General features: G+C 38.8%; 1 protein-coding gene across 1 annotated transcript in view; it reads left to right on the forward strand.

Moving 5' to 3' along the window:
- Positions 1-232: 232 nt before the first annotated feature.
- Positions 233-12,933, forward strand: part of CFAP206 (cilia and flagella associated protein 206) — a 32,070-nt gene continuing 19,369 nt past the window's right edge. The window contains exons 1-7 of the mRNA XM_087443739.1: positions 233-497; positions 1,586-1,777; positions 2,399-2,482; positions 5,697-5,787; positions 7,251-7,439; positions 8,211-8,369; positions 9,456-9,664. Of these exons, the coding sequence (XP_087299865.1) occupies positions 1,670-1,777; positions 2,399-2,482; positions 5,697-5,787; positions 7,251-7,439; positions 8,211-8,369; positions 9,456-9,664 (840 nt within the window). The 5' untranslated portion in view covers positions 233-497; positions 1,586-1,669. The remainder of the gene's footprint in view (positions 498-1,585; positions 1,778-2,398; positions 2,483-5,696; positions 5,788-7,250; positions 7,440-8,210; positions 8,370-9,455; positions 9,665-12,933) is intronic.

Raw genomic sequence — 12,933 nt, forward strand, 5'->3', positions numbered from 1 at the left:
CCGTTAACCACTGAGGTTTCTTCTGCCTGGGGTTTGGGTCCTTCTGTATTGTATTTTTGTTCTTGTTTTTTAAAGATCGTCTCACCCATCCTCACGGGAAAGACTTTCCAGGTTGGGACCAGCCACGCCTCCCCCTTGACCCTGCCACGCCCTGGCCCCGCCCCCTCGGCCCTAGCGTTCGCTCTCCATGGTTACACGGCAGACGCGGAGAGCGCCCAGCTGCCCAGAAGGCCCCGGCAAAGACCCCGGGGAAGAATCGGAGAGACACGGCTCTAGCTCTCGATTCCGGTCAAGGTCAGCCCACTCGGGGCTCCTCCGCGCCCTTGAGCCGGCGGTGTGCCCTGCCAGGAGGCGAGCGTCGGGCAGCGGGGAGAGCCGGTGCCGCCGGAGCGTCCCGTCCACTCTCGCTGCGATTTAACTGTCAGCCAGCACTTGCGCGGCGCAGCCGCCGAGCGGAAACCGCAGTCACTTCCGGCCGGAGGCGCTCGGGTCCTCAGGTCTGACTTCAAACCTGCACTGCGCCGGCGCCGCAGTCGTCTCGTGTCTGCTGCGCCCGGCTCGCGCCCCCGACGGGCAGACCTCGGGAGATTTAGAGCTCCGGCGAGTGGGGCGGGGTGGGTACTGAGGGGACTGCCTGCAGGGTGCCCGACCGCGCTCGTGCTGGCACGCAGACACGGATGCGCGGCGCTAGCGTTCTTGGTACAAGCTGCTGTTTTAAGCGCGTACCTTGTATCTCACACTGTTGTAACCACTCAATGTACAGAACTCGCTTAGTCCTCGCGACGACTCTGGGAAGAGGGTGGTGTCGTATCTATATTTTTCAGATGAAGAAACCGCCTCACAGAGATGAAGCAAACGCCCAAGGTCTCAGCTAGACAATGGTCCGGTCACGATGGAACCCAGGCAGTGTGGTTCTACTGGACAGAATGCCAAGTGCTACCTGACCTGACCACTAATAATGCTGCGAGTTAGCTTTATCTACCTGCGATAGCCTTTGTTACTCTCTACATGCTGTTTCTCTGTGCTCAGGAAAATCAGGAAACTCAGTGACCATTAAAACCTACCAGCTTTTCCTGGTTTATAGTAAAAGGAATTAATAAGCAGGAGTTCATTTTTTTCCAGCATGCATAACCCTCATAATATGTTTTGATTTCTTGCTTTTATGTTTTTGATTAAGTCTAGACTCCAACTTGGGTGTGCAGGAAAGAGAATTTAGATGATCTGAGCAAGAATTGTCTTCCAAGAGTCTATTATAAAAGGTTATTTAGTGAACGTGGTAGGATAAGCATTTCCTCTTTCAAGCTGTACTCTGCCGCCTACGCAGATGGGGTTGGGCTTTCGCATTAATTCTGCCCACCTACTATTTAGCTTTTTTTTTTAAGTTTAAAAATATCTCGATATTAGCGTACTGTTGGTGACCACCATTATTTAAATAAAGAGGAAATGTCTCAATCATTTGAAGTCCCAGTTGCTCTCTCTCTGAGTCTCATTTTTATAAATACAGAACTAACTAATGAAAAACAGGAGGGGCCTAGATGCTAATAAATAAATACTAATAAGTTAATAATATTATGACTCTTTACAGATATAATAGTGGAGAAATCTGCAGAGGGAAGAATAATATATAAATACAATTTTTAAAAACCAATCATTGGTTTATTTAGCCAAAATGCCTCCCACTCAGGCAGAAAGTGTTATAAAGAATATCATTCGAGAAATAGGACAAGAATGTGCAGCCCATGGAGAGATTGTTTCTGAAACTCTGGTTGCTTTTATGGTAAGAATGAATATTTTTGTGAATTACTGCTTTATTAAAAAATGTTTTTAAGTGGTGCCTATTTTCCTCCTAAAATTTTGTGAAGCTTTCCTAAATGTTATTCAGTTGAAAGTATATTGAAATCATCAGACAAGTTAGTAAAAAATATTTTTTAGAGGTCTATAAAGCATGTCAGTTCTAGATTTATAAAGACTGATTTAGAAGCTTAATGAGCTTTAGAAACATCAGTAATGTCCTGTGTTAGAGGGTTTTTTTTACATGTATTTTTGTTCGATGTTGTAAAAATTATTCGTTGCTTTGGTCTCTCTATTCTTGTTTTGGTTTAACAGTACACAATAAAAATATGCTAAAATATTCAAATAGTTTCCCAATCTAAAACCTAGCCGTTGCTTTCAACTTACTTCTCCATATAATTTTTTTAGCTCATATTCAAATTTGATGTTTATTGTTTTCTTTCTTCAGACTCTAACAAAAGTGCTGATGAGTTGGGTAATAAGAAAATCAGCTGAATAATCAACCCTTGAGTAATCAAGAGGCAGTGTTTTAAAAATGGAAATGTATTAAACTAATTTCATAATAATATGAAATATAATTATTTAATGAACTCTTTCCTACTCTCAGGTGAAAGCTGTGGTCCTGGATCCAAGTAATGGCTTTAACGTGGATAGGACCCTCATAAAAAGTGATGTGCAGAAACTTGTTAAGGTGATTATCTAACAATTCTCAAATTTTGAATTATTTATTTGTAGTTCTAAATACAGTGTTTGTGTTAGACATTATTGCCTTCAGCTCCATGAAACAAAAACCCACCAAATAGTAGTGCAAACAAATGAGGGATTTATCTTTTCTCATAACACAAAGTCTGAAGGTACATGGGCTGTTTTTCCTGGCTTCCTGCGTCACCATTGGGCATATGGCTTTCATCCCATGGTCACAAGATAGCTCTCCACCTCTAGGCAGGTATAAGGAGGAGAGGATAAAAGGCAAAATGTGTGTGCCAATTGGGTCTGTCACTGTCTCTCCAGAAAATAATAGTGTCTGGCCACACACCCTGTTGCATGAGCAATCGGGATAGGTTGCGGAGCGACTGAAGTAAAGACCCGGAGACAGTATAAGAGACATATAGGTTTATTGGGACTTACAGGGAATGTCCAGTGATGGCTGGATGGACTGAATTGTGCACCTGCATCTGCTACAGCTGCTTATATAGGCAAGGGGACAAAGACTGTGTGCTTGCCAAGAGGGACTGTCCTTGGTACCACCAGCGTTCCCAGGAAGAGTAGCTCCTGTGGAAGGGCTCTGTGTTCCTTTACGACATGATGTTGTTTGAGTGAGATAAGTTAAGATCCCAGTTGGCCAGGCCCTCGATTGTTACAATTCCCAGTCGGTGGGCATCCTGCCCAGAGGGAAGCCAGAAGGACACATGGTTGTTATAGAGCACGTAGGCTAGTGCCCCTACAAATAGCTTTCCCAGAATCCTTCCTGTCTGCTTACATTTATTGACCAGAATGATATTGCAAGTGAGCCTGGGACATTGAGTTTTTCCTTCTTTTTTAGCTGGACAAATCTTTGCCCCAATCCAAATTGGGGCTCTGTTAGTCAGGAAGGAGGGGTATGAATACTGGTAGGTATTAGTGTCTGCCACCGTATTTTCGAGACATCTTGTTATTAATCTAATATTACATTGAAAACATTATTAACTGACTTGTCATATGCTGTAAAATTATACAGTACTAAATTGAAATTCATATAATTTTTGATTCAATGTAATTTGTGTTTTTCAATTCTTTTTTTTTTTTTTAATTTATTTTTCCCCCAAAGCCCCAGTAGATAGTTGTATGTCATAGTTGCGCATTCTTCTAGCTGCTGTATGTGGGACGTGGCCTCAGCATGGCTGGAGAAGCAGTGCGTCTGTGCGCGCCCGGGATCCGAACCCCGGCCGCCTGCATCGGAGCGCACGCACTTAACCACTAAGCCAGGGGGCCGGCCCTGTGTTTTTCAATTCTAAAGGAAAAAGTGAAGCCAAAGCAAAATACTTCATAGTTAGAAATCAAGTAGATGTGCCTGGAAACCAGTTTTAAGAACTAAAAAGGCAGTAACTTCAGACATCATTAATTTTTTTTTTTTTTTTGGTGAGGAAGATCAGCCCTGAGCTAACATCCATTGCCAATCCTCCTCCTTTTTTTCCCTTTTTCTGCCCAAAGCACCAGTAGATAGTTGTATGTCATAGTTGCACATCCTTCTAGTTGCTGTATGTGGGACGCGGCCTCAGCATGGCTGGACAAGCAGTGCGTCGGTGTGCGCCTGGGATCCGAACCTGGGCCGCCAGCAGCGGAGCGCGCGCACTTACCCACTAAGCCATGGGGCCGGCCCTTTTCGTATGTTTTAAGTTTGACTCACTGAATATAGGTGTTTAAATATTTATTTTCTAAGTATTCCTAAATGTATTTCCTAAAAATTCAACATTAATTTTTTTTCTCCTGGGGTTAATGATTTGAATTCCCTCCTTCACACAAAGGACTTGAAGCAAGCTCCCCCAAACTTGTACATGGATATTTTCTGGGCTCAAATAAATGGCAGAGAAAATTTTGATCATCCCCATCTTCTCTCACAGCCAGCGATTAGTGGAGCACAGGCCTGTCTGCAGGTGCTGGAGGGGTCAGGAAGAGCTTCTGAAGCTGCCGCTGGGGAGTGTGTTGTTAGGGTGACTATGCGGTAGAGACTTGGTGCTTCTCCAGGGCAGCCTAGAGCTGGGTCTTTCTTTGCTGAGTTTAAATGTGGCATAAAGCCTATTCTTAGCAGTAGGGAAAACGACTATGATCAGTCAGAAATTTTATTGGAAAGCCGTGGAGGATAACCAAGGAGGGGCAGAATACGTTTTTCTCCTTTTGTGGCTCAAAAAGAGTTTTTCTTTTCTCCTCTAACTCAACTAAATTGGAAAGAATCTAGCTCAATATACTTTTAATGTGACAGGTACATTTACTGTCAATATGTATCATAATTCAAGTGACAAAGATTATTTCCTTTCTCAATTGAAAATCACGTGGATGAGCTGATCTTTGTAAAGTCTGTGTTTAGAACAGTACTTCTCTATCTGGAGGGATCCAGGTGCACAGATTCCGTAAAAACAGAGTGTCCAGTCCTCACTCTTGCATTCTCTTCTCCCTCTTCCCAGGAAAGCAGGGTTGGTGCTCTCGGGAGGTGGTTGAGGGTAATGCTGCCCATGTGTCTGCCAGCTACAGATATAAAGCCTAGGGAGTGAGACGGGAACGAGAGGGGTGGGGTGATGGAAAAGAGAAGAGAGAAGAAAAGAAAGATCCAGGGTGATCATCTAATCTAAAGGGGTAAAGCCGAGAAGGAGAATGAGCCATTTAGGGGGGTGGGAGGCAAATAGGAGAAAACAGACCAGGGGAAGAAATTTTGAAACAGAAGGCAGAGGCAGAGAAATTTTGTGAGCAGAGGAGGGTAGCTGCAGCAGTTTTTTATAAAATGCATGTGACCTCTGGCATACAGCAAAGAAGGAGTGTTGTTCAAGGCTCGAATAAATAGTAATGAGGAACTCCAGAAGAGCTCTAGATAGGAGCATAAGCTTCGTGGAACATTTACTCACATTCAGATCGCATAGACCAACCAAAATGTCAAGTTTCTTGCCTTCAACTAGACTATTAGCCACCTGGGTATGGTGACATTGGTTAACTCAGGGGAAATAACTTATTACTTAATAAATGGTATTGGTTGGGTAAGGTATAAAGCATGAAGTCCTCAAAGGGAAAAATAATAATAAAAGGGGTTATTGGTAGATAAATATCAGAAACTATTGCTTTGATGTTTCCCTTTATTTTTCAAAATGGCTTTAGGAAATACTTCTAATTGTTTTGGAATATGTAACTAGAAGCATTCATGGGGTATTCTTTTCTAGCTTTGTGTGACTCGGCTATTGGATAGTAAAAATCCATCCCTGGACACCATTAAGATGCAAGTCTACTTTGACATGAATTATACAAGTCGAGGTAACATATATCTACCTATTTTGATAGCTTTTTTAAAAAGATTCATATTATATTTTAGTAATAAGGACTTCATTTAGTTGACAATGAAAAATTTAATTTTTTTGTCTATCTTTTGAAATTATTTCCAACTTTAAAGAATATGATAATGTTGGAAATGCTAAATGAGAAAAACACCAAAGGCCTTTGTGAGTGTTAAAAGTAAATTCTAATTATTATGCCCAGAATAATTATGTTTCCAAGTCTATTGAGTTTTAACTGTTACACCACTAATATGTAATAATTAGAAATTAAAACAACCAGCCCATTGAAGTTAAATGTTTTTAATTCGTTGATTTTTTTTGTTCCGGGTTTATATTATTGTCTTATAATACCTACGTAAATTATGTAACTACCCAAAAATGAAGTGAATGATGGGAAATTTAAGTTTAGAACGTATTTCCTTATGTGAATAGTTTTTTGATGCATACATTAAAGACAAACTGGAAACAAGAGAAAAAGGAAATAAATTCCTGTATAGACTAGACTGCATCTACCTCACTGTATTGAAACCATTTTTAACCATTTGGTGATTTTTGTTGTCTTTTCTTTTTTTCCCTCTGTGTATTGAACTTTCAGTTATGCTACACATGTAAAATCATGTATCTTGCTTTTTGGCTTAATAATGATGAAATTTTAAAGCAATAAATAATCATGGAATTGATGATGACATTGTGATTCAGATTTTCTTAATTTGCAAAAAGTTTGAGTTGTTTTTGTGGTAATATTATAGATATGAACTGTGCGTGGTTGATATGTTAATTATTGCCCTTGTAATAGTAAAATAGGGTGTCTTATTGAGTTAGTTGCAAGAATTGTACTGCTTATGAATTGTGGCTTCTGCCACAATTAAGCCTAGACCTCGTCGTATCACAGGAAGAAGGGAGAAGGATACACTTCTTGATCCATCATATTATCAGTAATGCTATTCAAAGGAAATTTATCTAGAACTAAAACAGAAATACATACAATTGAACGGGACTATACACTATATATGTATATTTATATGTGCTTCTGTATAGTATACTACATATACTTACGTATAGCGTACATGTTTATAGTACATGTATTTATGTGTTTAACTATATGTTAACTATAAGTTATAACTTATCGTGTATATTTTCTGCTTAATTGGGATATTTTAGCCCTGATATTACTGTTTGGATTGTCTGCTTAAAGTCATATGTGTTTTGACAAAGTATGCCATTTATATCACTGTAATAAATCTTTCCTACTAAATTTTTTTCTTGAAGTTACGTTCTGGCCACTGTTTATTTTTTATTTTGATTACTACATGTTAAGAAAATATTTGTTTTTGTGCAGTAGAATTACCATACCCACGCCATTTTTTTGTCTGGTCCTACTTTCTTATGTGAGAAGAATCCTAAGTATCAAATATATGGAATATTGTCCTTTGCCAATTTTAGAGGAATTTCTTGAAGAACATCACCGGGTCCTGGAGTCTAGATTAGGCTCTGTTAGCAGAGAAATTACAGATAACAGAGCATGTGCCAGAGAAGAATTGGAAAGCCTCTACCGAAAGATTGTCAGCTACGTGTTACTGCGCTCTGGGCTCGGATCCCCTACAGATATCAAGGTTGTCAGAGAGGCAACAGGTAAAAAATAGACACAATTTCCATTCCATAAGTGCAAATATATGAACATCGTATCTTATAAAATATGAAGTTTCCTTTTTATCTGAAAAAAATATCAGCACAAATAAGAGGTTAAAACTTACCCAGACTCCTTTTAGTATCAAATCTAAAACTCGAGTAGCACCTCTGGAATGTGGATATTGTTAACTTTCTTAGAGCTGTATGTATCTAGGGACGTGTTACTCCTCATTAGAGAAACATTGGCAGTATGATTAAGAGTACCAGGCTGATTGGGTGATGAGGACTGCTGGAAAGGGAGATTTCATACTGGTGAAAGGAATTGAGTCTCACCTAATGGATGTTGGAAAAGGACACTGTTTTATCCTCAGGAGATACTTGCTGCTTTCATACTTTAGGATAAGGAATAGGCAAGATCTCTAACCTTCCTGTGGATTTCTCTCATAATTATTTTAAAGCATCGAGTTTTCTACTCGGAGCCCTAATTAGTTTGTTTTAATGCCCATTGCCAAAAAATTACTGATGGGTGCTTAATTATTGAAATTAATTTATTAGTTAATTATAATTATTAATTTATTGAAATTAATTTCAGTAGCCCAGCTTTGGTATATGATACATTTTGCTGTGTATTCTAGAATCAGGTATCAGAAATGTAAAAAATCCTATAAGTAACCCTGTGAAGACAGGCCTCTTAACTTTCTGCTGAAAGAAACTTGTGATTTAAATTCTACCTTTATTCTACTATTTTGTTGTCCTTTTTATGGTTTCTTTTAGCTGCCCTGCAGAGTGTGTTTCCTCAGGCTGAGCTTGGGACATTTCTAACTCTTTCTAAGAAGGACAAAGAGCGCCAGCTGAAAGAACTCACCATGATTGTCACTGGAATTCGTTTATTTAACCGCGACTGTGGAAAGGGAGGAGGAGGCGTTGATGACTGTAGGTGTATCATTAGGTTAATCCTATAGGTTATGCAGGTTTAAAATTTAACTTGCACAAGAGGAAAATAATACCCAATACACCGCTGGCATTCTTAGATTTAAGGTTTATAGCTTTGACTGTACCTTAGTTACTGTTCATAATGTAGAGTAATTTTTAATTTTGCTGGGGTAAGACTTTAAGTTTTGTGTTCAGTGAAGCTAGTATGGGAGAGTGAACCAGTGAAAGGAGTGAGGGGCTGCCCAGAGGCCAGCCTCCCAGTTCAGTGGGGCTTTGTGTGCTTTACTCCAAGTCAGATAACCAAACGGAGTAAAACTCAGTGATTTAAAACATAAAAATCATCCCAAGAACAGTTGCTGATGCAGTTAATGGAATGAGAGGTCCAAGAGGAGACATCTGCAAATCTGTAAATTCGGGAACATTTACTCTGCTGTTACATACTTAGTGCATTCCTTATCTATAGTGCGAAAGTACTCATGAAATATTTGATCAAGGGCCTACCAGTAGCAGTAACTTCCTTATGAATTGGGTACGCATATAGGCCCCCTGATAAGGGGTTAGCGTCTTTTACCAGATCACTGATCTGGTACAATACAGTAATTTTTTGCATTTTAAAAATTGTTCTAAAAAGTCAAATTCCCATTCTTCATAAAGTTTCCTATCTTGCTAGACTATTCTATTATTTTTCAGTAGCCCGATGAGTTTCTTAAGTCATACACCTTTTTTTCTTTTTTACAAATAGAAAAGAAGATATACAGAAGGGGAGAGAGAGTGGCTTTTTTTAGAGGCCCGCGGTCAGCCACATGTGATACCAGAGCCTACCTATTCTTTCAACTCTTCTATATTTTAGTGACAAGAGCTGATCTGTTCTAACTGTTGTCATTCTGACAATATCTTTTGTTTGGACAGGTTTTTTTTGATTCTTTCCTTCATGGTGCAGGACCCGTGAAATATGTGCCTTATTATTATTAATTTGGTTGAGAAAAATACCTACCTAATGTTCAAAATATGACCACTTTCTAGGCTCTTTCTTCTTAATTCTTTTTAGATTCCTTCATGTCTTTCTTAATATACCTTTTAAAACAGTGCCAGCTATTCTACGTGAAGCAATCCCAGCCACCACTCAGCATATTGACTCCCAACTTCAGATTGCCCAGGACCAGGCATACCGCTACACGGCCATCCTTGAGAAAGTAAGCAAGAACCCGCTCATGAGTAAGGAACTTCAGCCGTATATGCTAAAAGAAGCACTATATAATGTGCGGCAATACGAGATCTTCCTTCAGATCATTTTGGTGAGTTAATGTCGTAAGATCTGGCCTTTTCCATAGAATACAGCCTCTTTATATATTATGGGGCTAAAACAAAAGGTAGGACGAGGTCACTGATAAAGAAGGTGACCTTAATAACTGCACGGTTTATATTGCATCTGTAGGACCAGGAACTGAAATAGAAATGGGGAAGTTGGATTTCGATTTTAATGAAAATATATTGATTTTATATAGTTGTCTATTCTCGTTGGTGCTCAGTAGCATGATTGTTACCATGCTATAGTTAAGCAGTGGGATGTGTGTGTAGGTAATACTGCACTGTTTGTTTTAATTCAGAGCAAGTGTCTAACGTGTTGTTTGGCGGGTAGTTGGCACTCAAATAATTTTTATGTAATTATTCTTACTGTAAAAATTGGTAGAAAAGATTTTTATTTCTGATGTTTTTAGATATAATGAACAAGCCAAACAATATCCCCAAAGAGTTGGAACATATGGTGAAGTGGTGATTTTAAACTTTTTTTGAGCAGAGAGCACTTTCTTTCAGATGGAAGCTTACTCAGAATCCTAAAAGTATAAAACAGGTATTTAGATGAAAGGATTGGAAGAGCTTCTCACCAAAGAACATCCCCATGCCACCCTAGGGTTCCAGGGAACACAGTTTGTTAACTACATCTTGACAGAAAGCTGTGTTCCCACTGTTTTTTTTTTTGTTTTTTCCTCCCAGCCTTATTGAGATGTAAGTCACAAATAAAGTTGTAAGATGTCTAAAATGTACAACATGATGGTTTGGTATATGTACACATAGTGACAGGATTCCCCCATTGAGTTAACACATCCATCCCATGGATCACTGTTTACTTTACACAGCCTCTACTTTCCAATACCCATAATACTCAGGATCAGTGGAGCTGTCTTTTGTATGAGTGAATACTAATGTCTTAAGGGGTAGAACAGGATGTATTCTGGTCCTCTTTCTTTTTGACTCGTATCTTAATGACTTGATATTACTTTTGGTGTACTTGGTCTGTCTTCTCTTCTTACCTCCACTGCCGAGAGTAGAAAGATAAATATCCAGATGACATGACTTCATTGCAGCAAATGAGGAGTGATCCTCACAACTGACCCACTATGTAATTGCCTTCAGAAGAGAGGGCTCTAAATCAGCTCTTCCAAACCAAATCATTCTTTAGGGTCGATGTTCCCCTAACATTGACTTGTGGCTCTCAGCCTTATGTAACTAGTTAGATACTAAGAGATTTTACAGTCAGTTTATCTTGAAGTGCATACAGGTCCACAGGAATAGAACCTCACATTTACTTTTGTTATCTGTGTTCAGAAGAGATATCATTATATAGTATCTTCTCACAGCTTTTAATTGTGAATTATATTCAACCAACTAACTTACAGTCTGAAGTTCTCATTGGAATTCTCACTCTCAGAGCTAGAGGGACAGTGAGTAGAGTGTATAAGTGATGAGTGCGGGCTCTGCAGCCAGACTGCATGGGTTCCAATCCTGACTTTGCCACTTACTAAATCTGTCTTTGAGGAAGTTGCTTAACTTCTGTGTGCCTTGGTTTCCACATCTGTAAAATGGGGTTATTGGTAGTCTCTACTATGTAAATAAGGTAGAACAGTGCTTGGCACATAGTAAGAGCTCAATAAATTGATGATGATGGCGATGACGACGCTGCCACCAGTGATGTTTATTATTGCCATCATCGTTGTTAGGGCTTTAGCACAACAGCTCTGATTTCGTTTCGGTAGGGGCACAAGCTGAAGAGCTCTTATTTTTCTAGATAATATCTCATTTCCAAGCCCTTTGCTGCTCATATTGAGAAAGTTAACACTCTGATCTTAGGACTCTTCATGACTATTTCATACTAACTTCAGTCAGGGTCTGGATGAGCTCTCGTAATCTTCTGACTCTTGGCTGCTTAATCAGTGTGTCTTTTTGTTGTGTTTTTTAACTATTCAGTCTTCTCCCATCAGTCTACCTTGGTTACAGTTAAGGTTGAGTATTACAGAATGGATATTGGTTTAACCAGTATTGTCTCTAGGTTATAAAATATGTTAATTTGTGTTTAGCTGAGACTTTTTCCTATCTATGAGATCTAGGGCTATCTTTTTTAAAGTCACATTATTTGAATTTAGATTCCTAAATCTAATAATCTGTTAATCTATTAAATCTAATTATCTAGTCTATTAATTATATAATTTCTTGAAGTATTGCTTTTAATTAAAAATTTTTTTCTTTTGCCAATGCTACATTCTGTTTATGCAAACATTTTAAAAATCCACTTATAGCCTAGATAAGATAGTGAATTATTTTATTTTATTTTGTTCAGGACTTTATCGGCTGCAGTGAACAAATTCAGATATTCTGGAAGAGAAAAGGGAGGGGCGATCACAGTCTTGTTGACTGGGTTAGCTGAGAAAACAGAATTCCATCCTTTGTGGGCTTCTGAAGAGCAAGGCAGTCACCAAAGACAGAAAGCTGCTTACTGTCATTATGCAAGGAATAGTCGACGCGTAACATTTCCTAAAATGTTTAAGAAAGGCTTTTGTAGACTTTCTTCCCCAAGTGATATTTGCAGGGCTCATTCACAGAAGAGACAACACAGGACTTCTTGATTTTTCCTGATAATGCAAGTGAAAAATCAGTTAGGTGGAATTTGTGTCTTTTTTTTAGACTTATCGAAAAACATCCATGGAACAAAATACGAGGAACTTATAAATTAAAAAGGGAGAGGGGGAGGAGAAGCAGCACGCTGGGATCACATGCTTTCCCCAAGTATTTTTTGACTGCTGAAAAGGAATTTTTTAAGTGATAGCAAGCATTCCTAGAGGACTAACTTTATTATTTTTTTTTACCAACAATCTCATAAGAAATATCTTTTTAAGTGTCAGGATGCTGTCAAGTTCATGGTAGCAGATACAAGTTTTTCAAAATGTGAATTTTATCGTTGGCAACAAAAACTATTGTTTTCGTGGAGTGGCAGACTCATTTCGTTCACTTTAAAGAAAATATCTGCCAAATAGCTAAGACTCAAAAATCATAGTTTGTCAGTTGTTCCTTCAAGTAAAAATGATGTTCTACTGTTGTGGAGGAGAGGCTAGTTCAGTTTGCAATTCAATCATATAAATGTTTTCCTCGAGAGAACTACCCATTTTAATATGTAGTAGAAGTGTTTTATATGTACTTTTCCATTTTATCACACTGAGTATTAAAAAGCTGTGTACTTAAGGATCAAGATTTAATAAAACTAATACCTTTTACTGCATCATCACAGCTA

Source organism: Ceratotherium simum, chromosome 19 (genome assembly GCF_057802395.1).
Source record: "Ceratotherium simum simum isolate JZ-2026a chromosome 19, ASM5780239v1, whole genome shotgun sequence".
Taxonomy (NCBI): Eukaryota; Metazoa; Chordata; class Mammalia; order Perissodactyla; family Rhinocerotidae; genus Ceratotherium; species Ceratotherium simum.